The sequence below is a fragment of the Natrix helvetica genome (assembly GCF_964273705.1).
Source record: "Natrix helvetica genome assembly, chromosome: 15".
NCBI lineage: Eukaryota > Metazoa > Chordata > Lepidosauria > Squamata > Natricidae > Natrix > Natrix helvetica.
This window is the reverse complement of record NC_138565.1, coordinates 3,378,158-3,402,375: the sequence shown is the minus strand read 5'-3', so window position 1 is coordinate 3,402,375 and position 24,218 is coordinate 3,378,158. Positions and strand designations below refer to the sequence as shown.

General features: G+C 44.6%; 2 protein-coding genes across 2 annotated transcripts; one reads left to right on the top strand and one right to left on the bottom strand.

The window, feature by feature from the left end:
* The first annotated feature begins 2,267 nt into the window (after positions 1-2,267).
* On the top strand, positions 2,268-14,485 carry STKLD1 (serine/threonine kinase like domain containing 1). The gene is made up of 19 exons (XM_081967250.1): positions 2,268-2,324; positions 3,249-3,293; positions 4,046-4,120; positions 4,672-4,776; positions 5,060-5,130; positions 5,957-6,072; positions 6,903-7,021; positions 8,074-8,225; positions 8,803-8,933; positions 9,066-9,149; positions 9,455-9,574; positions 10,561-10,701; positions 10,820-10,948; positions 11,505-11,633; positions 12,435-12,563; positions 13,732-13,872; positions 13,966-14,045; positions 14,173-14,221; positions 14,351-14,485. The coding sequence occupies exons 1-19, from the start codon at positions 2,313-2,315 to the stop codon at positions 14,371-14,373; spliced, it is 1,851 nt and encodes a 616-aa protein (XP_081823376.1). The 5' UTR covers positions 2,268-2,312; the 3' UTR covers positions 14,374-14,485.
* A 1,451-nt stretch (positions 14,486-15,936) lies between these two features.
* REXO4 (REX4 homolog, 3'-5' exonuclease) lies at positions 15,937-23,324 on the bottom strand. Its single transcript, XM_081967299.1, has 9 exons — positions 23,177-23,324; positions 22,028-22,285; positions 20,517-20,854; positions 19,535-19,684; positions 19,023-19,216; positions 18,331-18,419; positions 17,418-17,492; positions 17,065-17,139; positions 15,937-16,156 (listed from the first exon to the last, which is right to left on the bottom strand). The coding sequence occupies exons 2-9, from the start codon at positions 22,238-22,240 to the stop codon at positions 16,061-16,063; spliced, it is 1,230 nt and encodes a 409-aa protein (XP_081823425.1). The 5' UTR covers positions 22,241-22,285; positions 23,177-23,324; the 3' UTR covers positions 15,937-16,060.
* Between the last annotated feature and the right edge of the window lie 894 nt (positions 23,325-24,218).

Genomic DNA, 24,218 nt, shown 5'->3' with positions numbered 1-24,218 from the left:
TCTTGGGTTTTTAGCTTCCGCACAATTTGAATTGGTGGGGTCCTTGGTGCCCTTTGAACTGTGGGTTTTTTTTTTTCTTGCTGGCACCAATGATGTTACCTAGTTGGGTAACAAGAAAACAACCAAGTAAGTTACAAATATTCACTTCTTTCAAAACCTTTTAATTCCCCATCTTTTAACTCTTTAGCTGGTCTTCTGTTTCTGATGTATTTAAACTATTGTTTTGGATTCAATTTCCCTACCACATATTATTTCAAGAATTTGTTTTTAAATCCCTTCCTTCCTTCCTTCTCTTTTCCCTTCCCTTCCTCATTCCTTCCCTTCCTTCCTTTCCTCGTTCCTTTCCTTCCTTCCTTCCTTCCTTCCTTCCTTCCTTCCTTCCTTCCTTCACTTTTTTCTTTCCTCTGCCTCTTTCCTTTCCTTCCTTCCCTTCCTTTCCTCGTTCCTTCCCTTCCTTCCTTCCCCCACAAATCCAATGCTTCCCCTCCCCTCCTCTTTATTATTGTTATAACCAGAGCTTCCAAACTCTAAACCCTGGATAACAGTGGAGCAAAAAAAAGAGAAGAAATGAGGAAAAACAATGAATGGAGCTGCTGATCAGCATTTTATTTCCCTTCATCTTTTTCATCTCCTCACCTGGTGTCCAAAAGATGGCAAAATCAAGAGAAATTGAAAGGGAAGGGGGAATGAATATAATCTCTCTCTCTCTCTCTCTCTCTGTCTCTGTCTCTGTCTCTGTCTCTCCCTTTGGGGAGGCAGCTTTTCCCTTCAAACTCTTGCTGAGAATCACAGGGGCAAATTAACCTCTAAATATATTCTGTACTTCCGAAAAGGGGGGGGGGTTGGGTTATATATATATATTTTTACAGAACAAACTGCCTCCGATTGGGATAATTTTTTCACCCCACGTTCCCGGATTACTTTGCTTTCCTTTGCAATTCCTCCCAAGGAATTCTGCAGCAGCTAAGAAGACCCCTTGACTTTCCCAAACGGAAAAGACCCTCCCCGTCTCCCCCCCAAAAGTTCGTCTGTTTCGTGCGGGGTTTTTTTGGGGGGGGTGTGCGTGTGTGTGGAGGGGAGAGTCAAGTAAAAGCACTTTTGCAGATGGCCAGACCCGAGGCGCGAGTTGAAATCTATTTTTCTCGGAGCGTCCTGATGGATGGATGGATGAAGGATGGATGGATGGATCGAGGAAAGGAATACAGAATGGGGCGCGGACGGAAAGGGGAGTGGGGGGGGGCAGGAAAGAACGATCTCCGCGGGGAGGGGGCTGCAACAACCGTTTACGACCGACGCCCTCGCCCCATTATTGTTCAGCCGCCATGGAGAAGTACCAGGTCGGGCGTGGCGAAGTTTGCGACGGGAAGGGGTGGGGGGGGAGGACATTGGAGACCCCCTCTTTTTTCCCCCAGGAAAGAGAAGAGACTCATTTTTGGAAAAGGGTGGGTGGGTGGTCCGTACCCTGACAAAAATTTAAAAATTGACCCCGGATTTAAAATGGATGGGTTTAACATAGATAGGAATGTAGGTAGGTAGGTGATTAGATTAGATTGAAGATTAGAGAAATAGAGATTAGATGACATATAAGACAGACACAGATAGATAGATAGATAGATAGATAGATAGATAGATAGATAGATAGATAGATAGATAGATGATAGATAGATAGATAGATGATAGATTGATAGATGATAGATGATAGATAGATAGATAGATAGATAGATAGATAGATAGATAGATAGATAGATAGATAGATAGATAAGATAAGATAAATTAGACATGTAGGTAGGTAGATTAGATTAGCTAGATACAAGATAGAGAACTAGAGATTAGATGACAGATAAGACACACAGACATGATTGATAGGTAGGTAGGTGATTAGATTAGATAGAAGATTAGAGAAATAGAGATTAGAAGACATATATAAGACAGACAGATGATAGATAGATAGATAGATAGATAGGTAGATTAGATTAGATGAGATGAGATTGAAGATTAGCTAGAGAAATAAAGATTAGATGACATATATAAGACAGACACAGACAGACAGGCAGACTGACAGATAGATAAAGAGAGACAGATTCAATGACATAGCTAAGAGACACCAAGGTTAGATAGCTGGATAAATTAGATGAGATAGGTAGACAGACAGACAGATGCTTGGCCATTATGGAGGACTTGTATAATATTATTAAAATATTATCTGTTTGCTGGCAATGCAGATTGTGAAGGAGCTGCCCCCGGGGGCTCTGGGAATGATGCTGGAAGTAGAATCCAAGGCAAAAGGAAGAGATGCCACAAGAAAGAAACACATGTTGAAAAAGGTGAGGGGAGAGCAAGGAAAGGCACGTCACTATGGCAACTGGATGCGATTCCCAAATACATCCCCGTGAATTATCAACCCGCAGGTCGAAAAAGATGCAGAAGGCACCAACGGAACACTTTTAGAATAAAATCACCTCATAAATAGAACAAAATTAGGCTTATGGTTCACCAGCCCAGCTGTAGCCAGGATTTCATCGATGGCTTCCATCTTGCCGTCACTTTCAAAGGATTTGATGTTCAGCCTTTTATATCCTGTTTAATATTCACCAAATCTTTCTGCTGCTTTTAAGCATTAAATTAGAAAAAAATCAGGAATGGGTATAAACAGAAACAGATGAACAGAGTTGGAAGGGACCTTGTAGGTCATCTAGTCCAACCCCCTGCTCAAGCAGGAGACCCTACACCATTCCTGACAGATGGGAGTCCAGTCTCTTCTTGAAAGCCTCCAGGGATGGAAGCTCCCACAACTTCCGAAGGCAACTTCTGTTTCATCGGTTGCTTGTTCTCACTGTCAGGAAATTTATCCTTATTTCCAGGTGGAATCTCTCCTCGTTCACTTTCCATCCAAACAGGGCGCGCAGAGGCTGAAAACGGGATGCAGAGGCCAAAAATTGGGTGCGCGGAAATGGCAATAGGCGATGGCAATCCCTGCAGCCTGAAACAGCTGATGGTCGGGAGGCCGATGCAACCGACAATCAGCTGCTTGTGCTAATCAGGCTCTGTTGAAGCTGAAATAGGCCGTTTGCTGTTTGCTGCAAGGAGGCAAATTGCTGGGAGACACAGGCAGATTTTTTTTTCTTGTTTTCCTCCCCAAAAGCTAGGTGTGTCTTATACTTTGGAGAGTCTTATACTCTGAAAAATATGGGTATTTCAACTTTATCAAAAAGAATGGTCTGTTTTGACTCTTTGCCTCTTTGGGGCAGGTCGAATGCATTGATGAAAATCAGGCAAACAACGCTCTACGAGAGGTAATGTGTCTTAATTGTCCTTATTTAACCTATATTCCATAAAATAATGATCTTTGGCTTATGTTGTAATTATGAAACGATATGCTGGTGATTTATTCCTGCCTTATAAAGAAAGAGGAACTTTAGGTGATGCGGCGGCTCAGTGGCTAAAATGCTGAATTTGTCGATCAGAAAGGTTGGCAGTTCGGCGGTTCAAATCACTAGCGCCGCGTAACGGAGTGAGCTCCCGTGACTTGTCCCAGCTTCTGCCAACTAGCAGTTCGAAAGCACGTAAAAATGCGGGTAGAAAAATAGGAACCATCTTTGGTGGGAAGGTAACAGTGTTCTGTGCGCCTTCAGCATTGAGTCATGCCAGCCATATGACCACGGAGATGTCTTCGGACAGTGCTGGCTCTTCGGCTTTGAAACGGAGAGGAGCACCACCCCCTAGAGTAGGGAACGTCTCGCACATATATGCGAGGTGAATCTATGGTTTAAACTGGAGTTTTCCAACTTAGGATTTGGGTTCGCACAAAATTATTAACAAAGTCAGTTAAAGTCCTAGCAACACCATTCTCCCAATACGTGAAGTGTTAGTGTTTAATCACACTTGGTAGCTTTCTTTTAAAATGACTATGTGAGTCTGCTTAGTCGGGTTAATTTATCGTGCAAATTCAACATTGGAAGAATTTAGTCAAAGAGCAGAGTTGAGTGTGACTGAGCTTTACACACCTTTTTCCCCCCAACTGATGGGCCATTTTTTTTCCTTACAGGTAATGGAGCTGTTGAAACTAAAGCATAAGAATATTTGTGCTTACAAAGAATTTTTTATCATTTGGGACAATAAGGTGAGAAACGGGATCACTGAAGTTGCAAGCATTCTTGTTATGGCCAGCCAGTGGCCAACAGAGCTGGCAGCAGATTCGGACAGTGAGGAGGTTGGGAAGGAAGATGGGCCAGTCCTGGAGTCTGGGGAAGGCTTGGATGAGGGCTCTGTGTCGGAGGCAGAGAAGGGGCCAGGGCCGTCTGACAGTTATCAGCTGCCTTCAGAGTCAGACATCAGTGAGGCAGAAGAACAGCTGGAGCCTGTTCCCAGTGTGCGCACGCGCAGAGTTGCCAGAGGAAGGGAACAGCTAAAGAGTTTATATTGCAACTTACACCAGACAGAAGAACAATATTCAGGAGCTCCTAAAAGAATTTTTGGTCCAGGATTTTATTATGGTTTTAATTCGGATTATGGTTTTGCGATCAATCATTGCAAGGTTGGGCTTGTAGTTGGGTTGGGAGAAAGTGAAGCATTTTTGGGGGTGGTTTTGTGTATGTGTTTGTGTAAGGAATCCTTGCGTTACACCCCCCGACACAATGGTAAAGTTATTCCAACCGTTAATTCTCTTTTCAGATTTCTTCTCTCTTCCTTTGCTTGGTGATGGACCATTCCCATCACGAGGATCTCTTCTCGCGTATCAAGGCCAAGAGGCTAAAACACGAGGAATTTCCGAACAAGGTCAAACCAAAGCTAGCTGAATCGTCGAGATCTTTGCAAATCCGGGCCCATGTTTCCCCCGTAGCCACGGTGTCTTTGAAACAGCATCCTAAATCAGCTGAACACGAATCATTTGCAATTCCAGTTCTTCCTCCCCATTTTGTAGAAATCAATCTACTTCTTGGAATGTTGGGTGAACCAGATATTGTCATATTAAGTCATCACAAGGTTGATTTGTTTGAGCTAAGTTGTGAGTCAAGAAATCCCAATTCTTCCTAAACCGTTGATATATTTCTCTCCGCAGGTCATTCGGATATTTCTAGGACAGATGGTGGATGTGTTAGTTTACATCCATCGGCTAAATATTTTCCACCGGTGAGAAGGATTTGATTATTTTGGGGTTTTTAGCAGGAGGGACACAACCTTCATCAACTTGGGGGTGGTTAGTCTAGAGAAGGACCAGGGGAGACAGGAGAGCAGTCTTCCAATATTTGAGAGGCTGCCCCAGAGAGGAAGGGGGTCAAGCTATTCTCCTAAGCACCCGAAGGCCAGAGAAGGAACAATGGATGGAAACTGAACAAGGAGAGATTCAACCTGGAAATAAGGAGGAATTTTAGGACAGTGAGAACCATTAACCGATGGAACAGAAGTTGTCTTCGGAAGCTGTGGGAGCTTCATCCCTGGAAGCTTTCAAGAAGAGACTGTCAGAAATGGTGTAAGGTCTCCTGCTTGGGGGTTGGACTAGATGACCTACAAGGTCCCTCCCAACTCTAATCTAATCTAATTTTCAGACGTTGGGGGCTACCTGGATTAGAAGTTCCAAGACCAGCCGTGGTCACACAATTGAATTTCAGTTGCTCAGCAACTCAGCTTCCCCCATTTGACGACGGTTTTAACAGTTTTGGTTTTTAGCAAAACTACAGCTAACCGTTTATTTGCTTAACCCGCCCCCCCCCTGCAAACAAAAAAGAGGTTGGAAAATTAGGTCCTGTGACCGTCCCCTTTTCCTAGACTTATGACCACGAGGGGGCAGGTCCCCTGCTTAACTTGGCAGGATTTCGGTCGGTAAGCGAGGAGCAATAAAGGAAACTGCTTAGGCAAAAGAAATTCCACGCGGGATTTTTTGTGTGGGGTTTTTTTGGGGTGGGGGGTGGGGGGCGAGAGCCTGACTGACAGTGGCCCCCTTTCTGCTCCGTTTCAGGAATCTCAAGCCATCTAACGTCCTTTCTGCTGATGAAGCCTCCTTCATGGTTTGCGACTTTGGCTCGGAAACTCTCATGACGGATGAGATGAAATGGAGAATAAGGGCTGAAGAAGGTGAGTTCCTCGCGCTGGTTTCCATCCTTATCAAAAATAAAAAGGCATTTAGCCGGTGTGTGTGTGTGTGTGTGTGTGTGTGTGGACTTGGAAAATATTATAAACTAAAGAGACGATATATATGTATGACCCCTGTTTGTTTCAAGGGAAGGTGGAGTGATGGAATACAGGCAGTTCTCCCCTTACAAGAGTTTGTTCAGTGATTATTCAAGGGTGAAAAAAGTCAGGTTCTACATTTAGGCAAGGAAAACCAAATGCACAGGTATATAGGTGGTACCTTGCTCAGTAGTAGTGACCGTGAGAGGGATCTTGGAGTCCTAGTGGACAACCGTTTAAATAGGAGCCAGCCGTGGGCAGCAGCTGCCAAAAAAGCCAACACAGTTCTAGGCTGCATCAACAGAGGGAGAGAATCAAGATCACGTGAAGTGTTACTACCGCTTTACAAGGCCTTGATAAAGCCACACTTGGAATACGGCATTCAGTTTTGGTCGCCACGATGTAAAAAAGATGTGGAGACTCTAGAAAGAGTGCAGAGAAGAGCAAGAAAAAGGATTAGGGGGCTAGAACCATTCCATTCCCCACCATCCCGTCTGAGCTGAAGAAGAGAAGCAACGTGTCTTCAGAGAAAAAGTCTCCTTGCCTCTTGAAAAAGCATCTTTGGGGACAACCATGAGCTGGGAATCTCCATGGACTCTCACTTAATAACCGCCTCGCTTAGCAACAGACATTTTCAACTTTTGTTGCTGCTCAATTTCACAAGTAAAAAGGGCGCTTTGGCTGTCGTTGGCAGGATTTTAAACATGGTTCTGGGTGGGTTTTCTTTTCTGCAGAGCCCGATTCTAAATGCTGGATGGCTCCAGAAGCAGCAGATTTTTCTTTCAGTGACAAATCCGACATTTGGTCGTTGGGCTCCATGTTGCTGGACATGATAGCTTGCTCTTACCCAAAGGTACGTTTTATCCTTCCTGTTAGAACACTATAAAGGTCAAGGTTCCCCTCGCACATCTGTGCTAGTCCTTCCCGACTCTAGGGGGCGGTGCTGATCTCCGTTTCAAAGCCGAAGAGCCAGCGCTGTCCGAAGACGTCTCCGTGGTCATGTGACCGGCATGACTCAACGCCCGAAAGCGCACGGAACGCTGTTCCCTTCCCACCAAAGGTGGTTCCTATTTTTCTACTTGCATTTTTTACGTGCTTTCAAACAGCTAGGTTGGCAGAAGCTGGGACAAGTCGCGGGAGCACATATGAAAAGTTTTTATTTTTATTTTTCCATAATCAGTAACCTTACAGTGTGTCACCTGGGCACAATCTTTGTGTCATCATACTTAACAGTGACATCTTTTTAAATCTATTTTTATCTTCCATTTACTCCTTTTAATTCAACTCTTCCCCTATCGTTCTGCGTTCTTTTCCAAATTATTCCGTTTTCTGTTTCTTTTTGTCTACATTCATTTTCTTTCCTGTGATAAAAACATCCCCATATCTTAGAATACTCTGATTCTTCCTTCTCTTTGATTGCCAACGTTAATCTGTTCATTTCTGCACAGCCTAATAGTTTTAATTACATCTCCTTCTGAGGGAATTTTTTCCAATTTTGTGCAAATACAATTCTAGCTGCAGTTATTACATGAATAATTAAAGATGCATTTCCTTTACTATATTTTTTTCTGGTAAAATACCTAAACAAAAGAGTTCTGGATTTAAATCAATATGCTGCTGTGTCATCCTTTCCAACCACAGACGAGATTTTGCCCAATATTTTTTTCGCCTCTGCGCATGATCCTGGCATCTGGTGACACTTCCAACACTTCGATGATTTATCTTTAAACATTTTTTGCCAATCTTTCGGGCGACATATGCCACCTATAAAATATGTTATACAAATTCTCTTTGCGTACTGTTGCCATTGTTAATTTATAATTCCTTTCCCATAATTGCTGCCACTTCTCAAGTTGTATTGCATAGCCAACATTTTTCGCCCATGCTGTTGTGGGTCTTTCGTAGGTGAAGGAGCCCATGTTGTTGCTGCACAACATTAAGAAGGAGGCCAGAGCTCTTGAGGAAGCTGTGAGTGATATGAACCAACTGCACCCCTTGCTGTCTTCCATCCTCTTTCTGATGCTGAAGATTGATCCTTCTGTGAGGTCAACTGCAGAGTGAGTCCCAGCTGAGATTGTCCCACTAGAATGTAGAAGAACAGAGTTGGAAGGGACCTTGGAGGTCTTCTAGTCCAACCCTCTGCTGAAGCAGGAGACTCTATACCATCTCGGACAGGTGGCTGACCAGTCTCTTCTTGAAAGCCTCCAGTGATGGAGAACTCACAACTTCTGCAGAGAAACAATTGCACGGATTAATTTTATCTCACCGTCAGGAAATTTCTCCTTAGTTCTAGGTTGCTTCTCTCCTTGATGAGTTTCCATCCTTCTTGTCTTACCTTCTGGTGCTTTGGAGAATAGCGTGACTCCTTCTTCTTTGGGGCATCCCCTCAAATATTGGAAGATGCTATCGTGTCGTCCTTAGTCCTTCTTTCCTACTAAACATATCCAATTCCTCACCCCTAGCCTTGCTGCAAACGTCGTAACTTTGAAAAATGTCCATATGTGCCTTTGTTAAAAATTTGGTTGTAACTTGTGGTCATTAAACCACGAATGGTTGTCAAGTCGAGGATTGCATTCTTCAGCCAAGTTGGATTCAGGGACAACTGTTTTCTCTCCTCTTTTCCTGTAATTATAGGGAGCTGGTGGAAAACCCATATATCCGAGAATGCCTCATTGAAGCGAAGTCTCCTCTAATAAAGGTGACAAAGAAACTTCCCCCAGGTTTCCTGGATATAATTCAGACGGATAGGATCCAGACAATTCTAGGTAATGCCGGCTAGTAATTTTTGTGTTTTGTTTTGCGAAGTCTTAAGGAATACGATATACAAGATATACCGTATTTTTCGGAGTACAAGACGGGAGTATAAAAAGTTGATTTTTGCTTTTAATCCCCTGCAGAATTCATGATGTCTTACCCAGAAGCTGAAGAAGCCCAAGAAAAGGCTATCGAACGACTCCAAAACCTGTTGAACGAGGGAAAAGGTACATCGGATAGTAGGGGAATGGAAGGATTTATATTCCTTGCAGGCAACTGCTCGCTCGCATCCTTTTAGGGAGTCGTTGAGGCCACTTGGAGGTTTATTTGTGTCCTCGGGGTCACTGGAGTGGTGCAAAATGGGCGTGCAGCCTCCTTAGCACGGCCGACTTAAGGATTTTCCAAGCATTTCCAAACAGTTCCAAAGAGAAATAAAAAGCCACATTCCCAACTGGTGCTAAAACCCAGGAACCCAGTTATTAATTAGGCATGAAAAATGAAAGTGAACAGCTGCGGTTCCTTCCCCCTACAGTTGGTGTCAAGGTGTTCCTTCACCTGGTGGAGCCGGTGATCGACGCCATGAACAAACACAACGAGTCTGTTGAGACGCTGCTGGCTGGATTTTCGTTGCTGCTCGGAATCGCCGGGCGAGGTGAGAGAGCCAACAACCATTAGGTTCTCTGTGCTAACCGAAATTGTTATTTATAGCTGATAACCCGGCATAGCCTGGGTATGTATTTATCCCACTCCTGTATAAGAGGGAGCCCCCTTGTGGAGTACTGCGAAGCCGTTACCATGGCAGCTCCATTGTGCTGTACAGCAGAAGCCATTATAAGGCACAACAGGCTGTACCTTAACAAAACTTGAATCCAAAATGCACACGATCACTGTCAAAAGTACTGGGACTTGACACTATAGATATAATACAGTGCTTTTCATTTCAGCGGCCCAGGCGTTCCAGAGTTATGCTGGAACACGGACACACACACTCCAAGGGTGTTAGGGGTGTCTAACCTTTTCGGCACCAAGTGCCCAAACCGGAACGCGTGCGTATGTGCATGCACGCTCGCACATGCGCACCGTAAATGTGCAATGCCTCTTTTTGGCCGTTTTTGGCTATTTTTCAGGCTGTTTTCAGGCTGTTTTGGGGGGCGTTTTCAGGGCCCACAATGCCCCCCAAACAGTCTTAAAGCAGCCTGAAAAATGACCTGACAACACCCCCAAAACGGCCTGAGAACAGCCCCAAAACACCCCATAAAGGGGCCTGTTTTTTGACCAGTTTTGGCTGTTTTCTGGCGCTTTGGCCCATGCGAAGACCAGCTGGCCAGGGAGCATGTATGCCAGAAGCCAGAAAAGTAGTTGACGCTGGTGCGCATGCCCACCGAGAGGGCTCTGTGTGCCACCCCTGGCACATGTGTCATAGGTCCGCCATTACGGGATTAGTGATTTATTGTCACCTCCTCTGTAAACGCAACACACTTCCTACCACGGGTTTGCGAACTTTAGAAGGCACAAAGGAGATTTTTGTGAGCTTCCGGGGATCTTTGGCTTGGAAAGGGAGAGCTGGGACCATGCTAGATGTTTGCAATGGTGGCAAGCAGCTCAGATGTCCCTGCGCTGATGTTCTGCTTCTGACAGCTATTGCTGAGAACTTGAGCGTGGAGATCTTGGCTGTGGAGAGCAACCTCAGCTGCCTGATGAATTTGATGAGGACCCATCCAGACCAAGAAGAGCTGCTCTGTATGATCTCCACCTTGTTTATGATGATGTCCTCCAACGGTAAGGCGCGCTCACCCGACCTGGTGACCTCGCTGGCTGGGAATGCTAGCACGGCTCAGGTGGGCCTAACAATCCGTTGTCGTTCGCCTCCCTTCTCTCTTTTTCTTCCCCTTTCTAGAGGCAGCGGCGGAAGCCCTCCGGAGGGCCAACATTTTCACGGATATCTTGACCATCATGTGTACTTTCGCTCACAACAAAGAGATCTGCTTCGCTTGTTGCGGCCTCATCTGGACGCTGGCTGCGCACTGTGGGTAGAAAACAAGCCTCCGGTTGCATAGCTGGAAAAGAGGGCCTCCGCTCGGACACTCGTCCCCAGCTCTTCCAGACGTTTGTGGCCACTTTGGATAGGGAAGAGTGTTGTAGCTCCTTAGGGAGTTCAGGAGGAAGACAGGCAATGGATGGGTTGATGAAAGCGGCCAGGTTACTCTATTCTAGCATAAGGAAGGGGCTGCCCCAAAGAAGAGGGGGGTTAACCTATTTTCCAACACACATAAAAGGCAGGACAAGAAACAACGGATGGAAACCAATGAAGGAGAGAAGCAACCTAGAATTCCTAAGGAGGAATTTCCTGAAATTAGAACAATTAATCAGTAGAGCTACTTGCTCTCAGGAGTTGTGGAAGTTTGATGACCGTTTGTCTGGAATGGGATAGGGTTTTCTGCCTCAGCTGTGGGGGAGGTGTTGGACTAGAAGACCTCAAAGGCCCCTTCTGACTCTTGTTACTTTGAAGTTATTTCGGCCTCAACTGTGGTCCTAAGCAAGCACTTCAGGCCTAATGTTGTTGCTTTGTTTTGTCAATTCAGTGGCTGACGTGGGCCAGAGCCCACTGAAATACGCCACGGAGCTGGTCTCCCTCATCCTCCACATGCATCTCCACCACGTGGACGTCGCAGAGGTGGCCTGTAGCGCCTTCTGGGCCCTGTCTCTTCACGGTGAGTCACCACAATATATTCGGGAACGGAATTTCTGCCGTAAGTTGCTGTGGGTCGTGAAAGTCAAGATGGAGCCAGTTTTATGACGACTTCTACAGGAGTCTGTTAAGCGAGTCCAGTGAAGACAGCTTCTGGCAGTGGGCATCATTTGCAGAAATGACTTACTCTCCGGAAACAAATACTGTGGCATAAGACACCCCTAAAACCTCTCGGAGTGTGTGCGTTCTTTTCACATACATAATGAGAACCGATACAGAAGGCTGTATAATTACTTTATATTGTGATGTATGTTTTGTTTTTTCTTGTGGTGTTTTTCTTTCTGTTTTTAAAGATTAAAACAATACAATGCAATACAATAGCAGAGTTGGAAGGGACCTTGGAGGTCTTCTAGTCTAACCCCCTGCCTAGGCAGGAAACCCTATACCGTTTCAGACAAATGGCTATCCAACATCTTCTTAAAGACTTCCAGTGTTGGAGCATTCACAACTTCTGGAGGCAACTTCTGTTCCACTGATTAATTGTTCTCACTGTCAGGAAATTCCTCCTCAGTTCTAAGTTGCTTCTCTCCTTGATTAGTTTCCACCCATTGCTTCTTGTTCTGCCGTCAGGTGCTTTGGAGAATAGCTTGACTCCCTCTTCTTTGTGGCAACCCCTGACATATTGGAACACTGCTATCAGGTCTCCCCTAGTGCTTCCTTTCATTAAACGAGATTAAGCTACTAAAAACATTCAATAAAAATCATTTTTTAAAAAAGAGAATATAATAATTTAATCAGAGGTTTTCTCTGGCTTCCCTTGCAGGATGCATAGACGAAGTCAAATACGAGCCTTATTCTCTGCTTTTGCTTGAAGCCATGAGGCAGCATCCTGAGAGTTCCATGTTGGTGAAAAATGCTTGTCTTGGGCTGGCCAGCCTCCTGAGGACATCCGGTAACAATTCTCAATATCTCAAACCCCCAATTGCTCAGTGGACTGTACAGCGGGACCTCGGCTGCTGACCGTAATCCTTTTCCTGACTTCGATCGGCACCCGGTCTGGTTATGACCAGAAGCAAGACAAACTGCGCACACAAAAAATTGGCGCAGCAGGGAAAATCGCTGCAGCTATCTTTATTTGGCACCCGAGGATGTGTTTGTGACCTGAGTGAAAGATTTAGAAGATTTTTCCAGTCGGCACCCGAATTGTTCATTGTCTTGAGCCGTTCGGGACCCGAAGTCCCACTGTATTCATCTACCAGGCCATGGGGTTCCCAAGGCATTGCTCGAGAAATCTATGGCCACCATTAATCCCTTGTTGCAAAGGGAGTTAGTTCTCAACCGAGTCTTGCCCCGTTTTACAATGTTTCTTCCGGCCGAAGAGCCAGGGCTGTCCGAAGACGTCTCCGGGATCATATGGCTGGCATGACTCAACGCCGAAGGGGCACGGAACGCTGTTCTCTTCCCACCAAAAGTGGTTTCTCTTTTTCTACTTGCATTTTTACGTCCTTTCGAACTGCTAGGTTGGCAGAAGCTGGGACGAGTCACGGGAGCTCACTGGGTTACGCGGCGCTAGGGATTCAAACCGCCCGGCTTTCTGATTGACAAGCTCAGCGTCTTAGCCCCTGAGCCACCGCTTAAAATGTATGGTTTAAGCAAAGAATTAACAGAATTAGATCAGATATTAACAGGGGAAGATAAAAAGTTAATAAAGAAACTACAGAGCTATTTGTTAAATGCTGAGATGGAAGTGGAACAAGTAAAAGACATCAAGAGTGTTAAGGAGCTGAGCCAGATGATTTAGAGAAGGCTGTGAGGAAAGACGGATAGGATTATGTTGGGTTTAAACAGGGCAGAACTCATACAATACTGCAACCCCACCCCAGTCCCTGCTGCACATGCACACGTGACCCCTTTGCTTCCTCATTCCCCTACGCATGCGATGCGCACTCCCTCCCGCCCATTTTTGGCTTCCGCTTTGGCGCAGGAGTCTTCCCAGGCCCCAAAATGGTGGAGGTTGGCCAAGAGCACCCCCAAAATGCAATACTATGCATGTGCCACGCTGTGTGAAAGTGAGAGGAGAAAACTCCATTGGGGATTGAATAAAACCCCTTCCTTTTTAGAGTTATCCGGTTTCCGATTCATAGTGACGGACGAGAAGGGTAACGGCATCATCCTGCTAAAAGATTGCTACCAGATCCACAGGGAGGATCCCGAAGTCGTGGAAAACATCTGTGTCCTGATCGACGAGATGTTTAAATACGGTAAAACGTTGGCGCGGGAAAATCCCATCGTCCCAGCCCCGTGAACCAACGGCAAAATGATTCCGGGCTTTTTAAATGTTCTTTAAATCGCAGACGAAATTATTGTAGAGGCGGCCTCCCAGAGCATTACGGACATGCTGAGAGAAATGAAGGACAGATTTACTTCTAGTTTGGTAAGGAGGAGGCATATTTTTAAGAGTTATCCTTAACAGTTGTTAAGTGAATTTACAAGTGTGTTTTTGAGAATAAGACACCAGAAACTGGTCTGATGCCCCAAATGTTGTATGCATTTATCCTCAGGAAATAGTTGCCCTATCGGAGAAGGCACTCTCAAAGCTGCAGAAGAAAGGTGAACATTTCTTAAATTTAGCTTTATTTATCTAAATAAAAGAATGCTATTTTCTAAAGGAGTCTTAATCTTTTAAAAACAGTATTTTTTTAAAAAATGTAACTTCTTCTCAATTTTTACACTTCACAGGGCTTATAATGCACGATCCCTGATAAGATGATTTTTTTTTTAAAAAAATTTTTTTTCTCTCCTCGCCCCGTCGATTATTTCAAGATGAACAGGAGGGGAAAGTTGGCCGTCTTTTACAGAAGTTTGGAATTGATTTGCAAAAGGTGAACGGATGTTGTATTTTGCTGAAAACATTAAAGGTTGTGCAAATAAATAGGAAAATGAGTTGCAACGATGGAGTCTTTTTCAACAGGTGATTTTGCACGGATCAAACCCTATCCATGGAATACAGCAAAAAGGGGGGGAAAAGGATGAATTTGTTTTAAAGTCTTTTGAACTACCAGGTAGCTGGAGAAGGGCGTGTAGATACAAATTTAGGCAGAAAATGATAGATAGATAGATAGATAGATGATAGATAGATGATAGATAGATAGATAGATAGGAAGGTAGATAGATAGATAGATAGATAGATAGATAGATAGATAGATAGATAGATAGATAGATGATGGATGGATGGATAGATTTGTAGATAGGTAGGTAGGTAGGTAGGTAGGTAGGTAGATAGATAGATAGATAGATATTCTGCTTTCCTCTGCTATAGTACTGCTAATTTTGGAACCTCAACACAATTTCAAAAGCACCTGCATAAGGCAGGACAGGTAAGGAGAAAAGATGGCAGCTATTTCACTTAAATGCTACCCAAAGCATAGTTTGGGCAGTTAAAAACTCAAGTGATTTAAAAGGAATCCTTACTGGTGTCTGCAGACGAAGTGGCCTAAGAAAAATGTAAAAAAATAAAAATAAAATGTGAACTGTTATTGCTGATTACTCTAGCTGTGGAGGTAGTCCCCGTCTTACGACCAAAGCTAGAATGGATTTACAGCTGTCAAGCTCTGCTGTTTTATGATGGTTTTGCCAAAATCTTTCGACTGGTTCGCTTAACGACTGACACACACAAAAAAAGTCCTAAAATTGTATCACTCACACAATTGAAACGGTTTGACCGTTATCAGTTACAACTGTGACGGGCAGGCTCCATTACGGTCGTTAAGTTCGAGGATGACCTATATAGACCCCTGCAGGAGGACATTTCCATAGACGCGGAAGAGGCTTTCACTTTTAAAAATCAGAATTTCATTTCTCTTTCTAAGGTCGCTCAAACGCCTCACCCATCTCCAAAGGCCCGTGCGTAGTTGGTCAGCTCTTTAACGCTTATTTTGAAAAAAAAAAAAGTAAAATATAATTCAAGAGGCAGATGAGAAATCTAAGAGGGGCGGCAACATGGTCCAAAACAGGAATCCAAATTGCCATTTTGCAAATGTTCCTGGACTGGATTTAGGGATCGAGGAGTCTGGCCCAGCGACGGGCACAGGATTTTTTTTGGTTTTGATCCTCCTTGAACATCCAACAGGTGATCCCTAACCAGAGACTTAAGTCAGAAGATCAATTCAGCAGTTTCCCAAATCCATGACCGACCGCACGGGAAGCTTCATCTTAGAATAGAACAACAGAGTTGGAAGGAGCCTTGGAGGTCTTCTAGTCCAACCCCCCCTCCTTAGGCAGGAAACCCTACACCACCTTCTTCTGATGGAAGTAAAAAACCCATCCCACCCCCAATTCATTTCTCTCCGATATCCAATGTAGAAAGAACAGCGGTAGAATGGATCAGGAAAAACGTTCGATCCACCGGGTCAAACAGCAACACACAGCCGGACGTCAAAGAGTCCAGATTTAATTTTTCTTGGCTTTGGGGATTTCTTTCAGAGATGCCTCCCATTGTTTTTTCACCAAAGTGTAAAGTCGCATGGCCGCTTGAGCATCTTGGACCTGAGAGAGAGAGAGAGAGAGAGAGAGAGAGAGGGAGAGAGAGAGAGAGAGAGAAAAGCAGGGAGTGAAACGCAAAATTTGTGCTGCTTCGGAATCGGTCCGAAGAAGACAGGCTAAGAAGGTATTAAGGCTCTGGAGATAACGAACCTCGCATCCATTTTTAAAAACTTCTGCAGCAGCCAGGCCTCACCCCCCCTGGTCCCCCGATCTCAATGGGGCAGAACGTTTCCCCCCATCATTCTGCTACCTTCTTGGGTCTATCTGTTGTGGGATTTGGACAATGAGGAGGTTGGGGAGGAAGATGGGCCAGTCCTGGAGTCTGGGGAAGGCTCTGATGAGGGCTCTGTGTCGGAGGCAGAGATGGGGCCAGGGCCGTCTGACAGTTATCAGCTGCCTTCAGAGTCAGACATCAGTGAGGCAGAAGAACAGCTGGAGCCTGTTCCCAGTGTGCGCATGCACAGAGCTGCCAAAGGAAGGGAACTGCTAAAGAACAGGGGTTGACTTGGGAGGAAGGCCACAGGTGTGCGATGAGTGGCCCCTCCCGGAGGAAATAAAAGAGGAGCGAAAGGGGAGTGGAGTTTGCAGGAGACCATTAGTTCACTTAATTCATTCGTGACTCTCCGAGGCTCCTTGCCAAGTTTTGCAGATCTCGGCATGGCAACTCTCCAAACCAAATAAGGTCTGTGACCGTAAATTCTCCCTTGAAAGACTTTGCTGGAGGTGAATGAGCAGAATTCACAGTCAATTAATAAAAGGGGTTTTTGTTGGGGACAGGAATTTGCTTCATGGTCTTGGGAAGCCTCAGTCAGAACACTTATCGACTGAGCGAGATTCCCCTGGTCTCTTTCCCACACCATTCTGTTAGCCTCCTGGATCTATCCACCGGGACCTGGGTTCTAATCACTTACCGAATTGTGTTCTGATGTTTGCACTTTTACGTTGAGAAGTTTCTCGCACAGCAGTTTGAGGGAGGGTCTCAGGCTCTGAGGAAACAGGGAAGATCAGAGAGAACTTGAACGCTGTTCTGGCAGTCCCTGGCTTACGACCACATTTCTGTCATTAAGCGAGACATTTGCTAAGTGCATCTTTCCCCCATTCTTCCACCTTTTTTGCCACAGCCATTAAGTGAATTTCTGCAGTGATTAAATTAATAACACAGCTATGAAGCAAGTAACTAAATAAGTGAAACAGCTTGTAAAGCGTCAGTTGTCTCCGTATAGAATCTGTTTCCTTTGAAGTCAAAAAAGGAATCTCTTCTCACCTGGACCTGCTTTTTGAAAGGTTTGTATCTTTGTGTGTCCCGGATTTTCTTTTTGGGGTGGTCAAGAAGTAGAATCTGGAAAATAAAGGGGGGAAAAGACCCCATTGGCATAATTACCCATTCTGTCCATCCATCCTTCTATCCATTCCATCCATCTGTCCACCATCTATCCATTCATTCCGTCCATCCATCTATCTATCCATCCATCCCGTCCATCCATCCAATCCGTCCATCTGTCTGTCTACATACCTACCTACCTATCCATTCCCTCCATTCATCCATTCCAATCTGTCCGTCCACCCGTGTATCTATCTATCATCTATCTATCTATCATCTATCTATCTATCTATCTATCTATCTATCTATCTATCTATCTATCTATCTATCATCTATCTATCTATCTATCATCTATCTATCTATAATCTCTCTCTCATCTATCTATCTATCTATCATCTATCTATCTATCTATCTATCTATCTATCATCTATCTATCTATCTATCTAATCTCTCTCCTCTCATCCATCCATCTATCTATCTATCTATCTATCTATCTATCTATCTATCTATCTATCTATCATCTATCCATCCATTCCGTCCATCTATCCATCCATTCCTTCTGTCCGTCCACCCGTCTGTCTGTCTGTCTGTCTGTCTGTCTGTCTGTCTGTCTATCTATCTATCTATCTATCTATCTATCTATCTATCTATCTATCTATCTATCGTCTATCTATCCATCCATCCATCCATTCCGTCTGTGCGTTCATCCATCCATCCATCCATCTATCTATCTCCACCCACCCACCCATATTTCTTCCAGCAAGAAAGAAAAGATAAATCAGAAAAACAAGCTACCCTGTGGAAACAGAGTTTGAAACAAAGGCATGTAGAGTTTATAACTACAGCCCGTAGTTACCTTTAAGTCGTTGTGAAGTGCATGTCCAACTAAGATCCTACCCTTTAGGATGTCAGCTACTTCTTTCTGGACAGTTTTGAAGTCCTCCCCTAAAATCAAAAAGAAACAACACAATGTTGCAGAGAATTTTAATTTTCTTTTTTTAAATTTAGTGCATTTATACTGTAAAGGGTTGTCCAAGCCTTTTGGGATGAGGCCTTATTCCACAAACCATGTTTAAATAAAATCTGGCTGAAAGGCAACAGGACAACAATACTAGGTGCATGATAAACCGCAGTTTGATTCAGCCGGGTACAGCAACCGAGGCATAAAGGTTCAAACCACCATCAGCCAGCTTCCTTAAAGGTAAAGGTTCGCACATCTGTGCTAGTCGTTCCTGACTCTAGGGGGCGGTGCTCATCTCTGTTTCAAAGCCGAAGAGCCAGCGCTGTCCGAAGACATCTCCGTGGTCATGTGGCCGGCAGGACTAAACACCGAAGGCATACGGAACGCTGTTCCCTTCCCACCAAAGGTGGTTCCTATTTTTCTACTTGCATTTTTTAACGTGCTTTCGAACTGCTAGGTTGGCAGAAGCTGGGACAAGTCATGGGAGCTCACTCCGTTACGCGGCGTTAGGGATTCGAACCGCCGAACTAACGACCTTTCTGATCGACAAGCTCAGCGCCTTCGCCACAATCTCCCAGCTTCCTTACCTGCTTTTAAGTGATCAGGCCGAATCCCGCTAACTGAGGTCCTGTAGTCTGTCACGTTTTCCGAAGGTTTGACGTACTTGTCATAAATGCATTTGCCGAATAAATTCACAACCGACACGCGGGCCAGGATGCTGTCTTCACCGGTGGGCCCCACGCCTACCATCTCACAGTCTACGGCCACTGCTTTGGTTAGCCTTCCAGGAAAAAAAAAAGAGTTTAAACACTCTACGGTTGAACGGAGGCCTGGAAGGAAACGAGTTTGCAGGAGACAATTAGTTCGCTTCATTGGTTCTTGACTCTCTGGGACTCCTGGCCGAGTTTTACAGATCTCGGCCTGCCAGCTCTCCAAGCCAGATAAGGTCTGTGACCGTAAATCCTCCCTTGAAAGACTTTGATAGATGTGAATGAGCAGAATTCACAACAAATTAACAAAAGGGTTTTTTGTTGGGACAAGCATGGGTCATAACAACCCCCCAGCGTTCAACCTTCTGATTCTATATAACCGTAATTACCCTTCAAAAGCATGTTCTTTCACCAGTTCAGGTTCAGGCGCCTGCTGGGTTGCCTTGTTTCGGATGCCCAGATTCTCCCGGGCTACTTTGGCGGCTTCTGGTCCCAAGGCTGCCTCGATATCGTCTGGATCCACATCGTCAAACCAGATGCTACAAAGCCAAAGGAAGCCAGGATAGAGGGGAAGACAAGGACTAAGTTACCCACTGTGATATCATTCAAGGCTCACTTAACAACCGTGGCAACAAAGTTCCTTAAAATGGGGGGCAAAACTCACTTAGCAACTGTCTTGCTTAGCAACAGAAATTTTGGGGCTCAGTTGTGGTCGTATGTCTAGGACTACCTGCAGATACTTGGGGTTAGGCCTGAGCTGCTCTGCCTAATCTGTGTTGTAAATCAGAAAAATCAGAGTAGGAGGAGGCGTGGGAGTTAGGGTCAGCACCAAGGCAACCGGAGAGCTCCGAGGACGAAGAGGGAATGGAGCTGGCAGAGAGAGAGAGACAGAGGCGGAGCCTGGCCCGTCCATCAGCCCTCAAATGGAGAGTCAACAGCCCCCAGGTCTGGAGGTGGCTGATGAGGAAGAGGAGGAACAGTTGGGGTCCAGTGCCTGAACCATGGATGCGCAGAAGGAAGAGGAGAAGAGGGAACTGGAAATCTATGGGCTGGTCCTTGGGACGAAAGAGCCACTGCTGCTAGCAAAGCCCCACTCTAGCTCTGGGGATAAAAGGCAGGGGACGGAGATGAATAGATGTGGCAGAGGAGAGGAGAGCAGTGGAAATCTATGGGCCGGTCCTTGGGACGGAAGAGCCACTGCTGCTAGCAAAGCCCCACCAGGGGGCGAAGATGAATAGATGTGGCAAGACAACTATTCATCTCCCAGGCGGCCGGACTTGTTAGCCTGCAGTGAGAGAGAAACTTTTACCCGGGTCTGCTTGATGTGTTTGGGGAGCTGGATCAGAACACCAAAAAGCCCACAAGACTTACTCAATTGGTGTTGTTTCAACTGGCGCATCCTGTTTCCTTCTTTTATGTTTAATATCTCCTTGCTTCTTCTCTCTGTGGTCCACCTGGAGGCTTCTCTGCTCTTTGCCAGTTTCTTGAACCTGTGGTGGATTCCTCACCTGAATGGACTTTTTCGATCTCGAGATACCTGTGGGACTCAAACTTCGAACCGGAACTTTTGATGCCAGCTTCTTCCCAATTCCATTTGGTCCCGATATGTGTGGGACCGTTTTTCCATCCTTGACAGAGTGCTTTTTCTTGGAATCCGTGTTGGGAGCAGCAACAGCGGAATTCAAATGTATGGCCTTTTGTTGCAGAAGCTAAACAGAAACCAAAAATGCACGCATTGAATTTTCAGGTTGGATTTGCACAGCATACTAAACCAGAATTGCACATTTGTTATAGAATAGAATTCTTTATTGGCCAAGTGTGATCGGACACACAAGGAATTTGTCTTTGGTGCAGAAGCTCTCAGTGTACATAAAAAGACAAGATACATTCCTCAAGAATCCTAAGGGGCAACACTTAATGACAGCCATAAGGTACAAATAAGCAATCAGGAAATAATCAATATCAATATAAATCGTAAGGAGACAAGCAACAGTTATAGTCCTGCAGTCATAAGTGGGAGGAGATGGGTGATAGGAACGATGAGAAGATTAATAGTAATGCAGCCTTAGTGAATAGTTTGACAGTGTTGAGGGAATTAGTTGTTTAGCAGAGTGATGGCGTTCAGGAAAAAACTGATAGCATCGTTTTGAGGATAGGAGTTGAAACAATTTATGTCCAGGATGCAAGGGGTCTATAAATATTTTCTTTTTGACTCATACAGATGCAGTATACAGGTCGTCAATGGAAGGCAGGTTGGTCGTAATTGTTTTTTCTCCAGTTCTAATTATTCGTTGAAATCTGTGTCTGTCTTATTGGCTTGCAGAGCCAAACCAGAGAGTTATAAAGAGGTGCAGATGACACCAAGATGATATAAACCACAAACTCGTTGGATTCACCTGGTTTCCTGAACTAAAACCAGCTTAATATGACTTTTTCAGCCCGGTCTCAAATTTAGAATACCCTGCTAGAGATTCCAACCAACTTCAGTTTAAGAGGATTTTAATTTTGTCACCATAATACCTCCTAAACATGTTTATTTTATTTTTTTTATGAAATCCAAGCAGCAAGCTTTTTAATCTCTTCTTGCATTTGTGAGCATTTGGGTAAAATTCTAGCCTGAAATTATTAACTTAACTTGGCCTGAAATGTTAGCAAAGGACTGTAGGATGTCCAACTTTTGTTTATTAAGTTAGTGGACAACGCTTATCTCATATTTTCCCTCCTTTTATATGATTAATCAACGAAATTAACATGACTGTCACACCCAGCATCTGACGTTCTATTCCTTTCTACCATTAAATACCGGTTCCTTAAAGCACCCACCCACCCCAGCCCAAAAAAAAGCCCCCCCCCCCCCCGGAAAAGTCACTGTCCAAATGTACCTTTTGCAGGGCTTTCCAATTTGATGAAACTTCCTCAGAAGTTCTTGGAGGCAAGTCTACCACAGCTGTGGATTCTTTGGTTGCTCTCTTCTCTACTTGGTTGATCTTTTTCCAAAATATCTTTTTCTTCTTCTTCTTCTTTCTGTTTTCTGGTTTAGTTGTAGAGTTATCTGTTGGGGACGGGGATTCCTTCTTCTTCTTCGTTTTGGTCATTTCTGATGCGAGACGGTCATTCAGCTTTGACCACAAGCGCTAGGACTGAAAACACAAGAGATTCGCGTTTTATCATTTGTAAAGTAGAGAGAAAACCACCGGAAATACTTAAAAAAACAAACAAACACCCAAGGTACTTTACTTAAGTGGCCAGAAAACAGATAAAAATTGTCCTTCTACCCTTCCGGCACCTAAGGTAAGATAAAGGTTCCCCTCGCACATATATGCTAGTCGTTCCCGACTCTAAGGGGGTAGAACTCATCTCCATTTCAAAGCTGAAGAGCCAGCGCTGTCCGATGTCTCCGTGGTCATGTGACCGGCATGACTCAACGCCGAAGGCGTGTGGAACGCTGTTCCCTTCCCACCAAAGATGGTCCATATTTTTCTACTTGCATTTTTAAATGCTTTCGAACTGCGCGCGCGCGCACACACACACACACACAAACCCAGGAAACTTAATCTGTGTCACAAAGTTAAAGTATATTGGATATCATTTGTCTGAAGTGGTGTAGGGTTTCCTGCCTAGGCAGGGGGTTGGATTAGAAGACCTCTAAGGTCCCTCCCAACTCTGTTTTCTGTTTCTGTTCCTATTCTATTCCTTATTCTATTCTATTCTAATCAAAGAGGGGAGAAAGCTAGAACTCAGGAGGAATTTCCTATAAGTGAAAGCAATTAATATTTTGTGGGTACTCCAACACAGATGGTTTCTAAGAAGAGATTGGACAGCCATTGGTCTGGGATGGCATAGGATCTCCTGCTTGAGCAAGGGGTTGGACTAGAAGACCTCCAAGGTCCCTCCCAGCTCTGTTATTAACAGGACAATACTATTACTTTGCTAAGGATAGCTGGTTATATTAAATACAACTGCAAGAACTTGCCCAGACATGGCTAAGAGGGACTTAGAGACAGCTTGTCTCTTCTTTATAAACCGCTCACCTGGCTCCCAAGCTCCATAAATTACTTCCTGAGCGGAGGAAAAGATCCTCCGGCTTCCCCCACTGTCCCTGCAGCGAAGCCGCTCCTAATGCAGCAGCCCCACGTGGCTGCAGCCGAGCTGATCAAACCGAAACCGGAAGTGGGTCCTTTCCCCAGGTGGCGCCGGCGGGAAATACGAGGCCGGTGACTTCGGTTCCTACCGATAGGCAGCATTCAATGCAATGCAATGCAATGCAATGCAATGCAATGCAATGCAATGCAATGCAATACAATACAATACAATACAATACAATACAATAGTAGAGTTGGAAGGGATCTTGGAGGTCTTCTAGTCCAACCCCCTGCCTAGGCAGGAAACCCTATACCGTTTCAGACAGATGGCTACCCAATATAGAATATATTGGATATATAGAATATAGAATAGAATATAGAATATATATAGAATAGAATAGAATTTGAATAGAATAGAATAGAATTTGAATAGAATAGAATAGAATATAGAAGAAAAGAGAAGAGAATATAGAATAGAATATAGGATAGGATAGGATAGGATAGAATGCTTTGGATAGAACATGGATAGGATAGCAGCCAATTCAGAGTATTTTGGGCATGAAAGTGGAAAGTTGGCTTGGCCACATTTTAAGCAGAGGATTATGGAATTACTTGTAGAAGAGAATATTGGTAGCTCAGGGCTGAACTGTCCGGTGCTCTCTGAGCTTGGTGGTTTTCTTGCAGACATTCATTGCGCTGCAACTGATGATGTTACCTAGTTGGATAACGAAACGTCTGCAAGAAAACCACCAAGCTCAGAGAGCATCAAGGACCCCACAATGTTGAGACTACTAATGGCTTGCTGTTGGTGGTCCAGCTAAAAGAGAGTTTCTAGCTAATCGGGGTTGCTTTTTTAAAAGTTAGGAGTTAGATAGGAGATCACCAGAAAATTCCAGAGTATTGGCTAGCTGGAGAAGGAATTTAAACAATATTTTGGAACCAGGCAATGACCCTTCGTTAACATCACCTTGCCCAAAAAACTCACCATGAC

What these genes read in the sequence shown, in the direction of transcription:
- STKLD1 (XM_081967250.1), top strand. An exon ending in TAGGATCCAGACAATTCTAG is followed by an intron (nt 8,934 to 9,065) that starts GTAATGCCGGCT and finishes AATCCCCTGCAG; the next exon opens with AATTCATGATGTCTTACCCA. An exon ending in CGACGAGATGTTTAAATACG is followed by an intron (nt 13,873 to 13,965) that starts GTAAAACGTTGG and finishes TTTAAATCGCAG; the next exon opens with ACGAAATTATTGTAGAGGCG.
- REXO4 (XM_081967299.1), bottom strand. Translation starts at nt 22,240, where the DNA reads ATGACCAAAACGAAGAAGAAGAAGGAATCCCCGTCCCCAACAGATAAC. An exon ending in AAAGAACATGCTTTTGAAGG is followed by an intron (nt 19,217 to 19,534) that starts GTAATTACGGTT and finishes TTTTCCTGGAAG; the next exon opens with GCTAACCAAAGCAGTGGCCG. An exon ending in CACTTCACAACGACTTAAAG is followed by an intron (nt 17,493 to 18,330) that starts GTAACTACGGGC and finishes TTTATTTTCCAG; the next exon opens with ATTCTACTTCTTGACCACCC.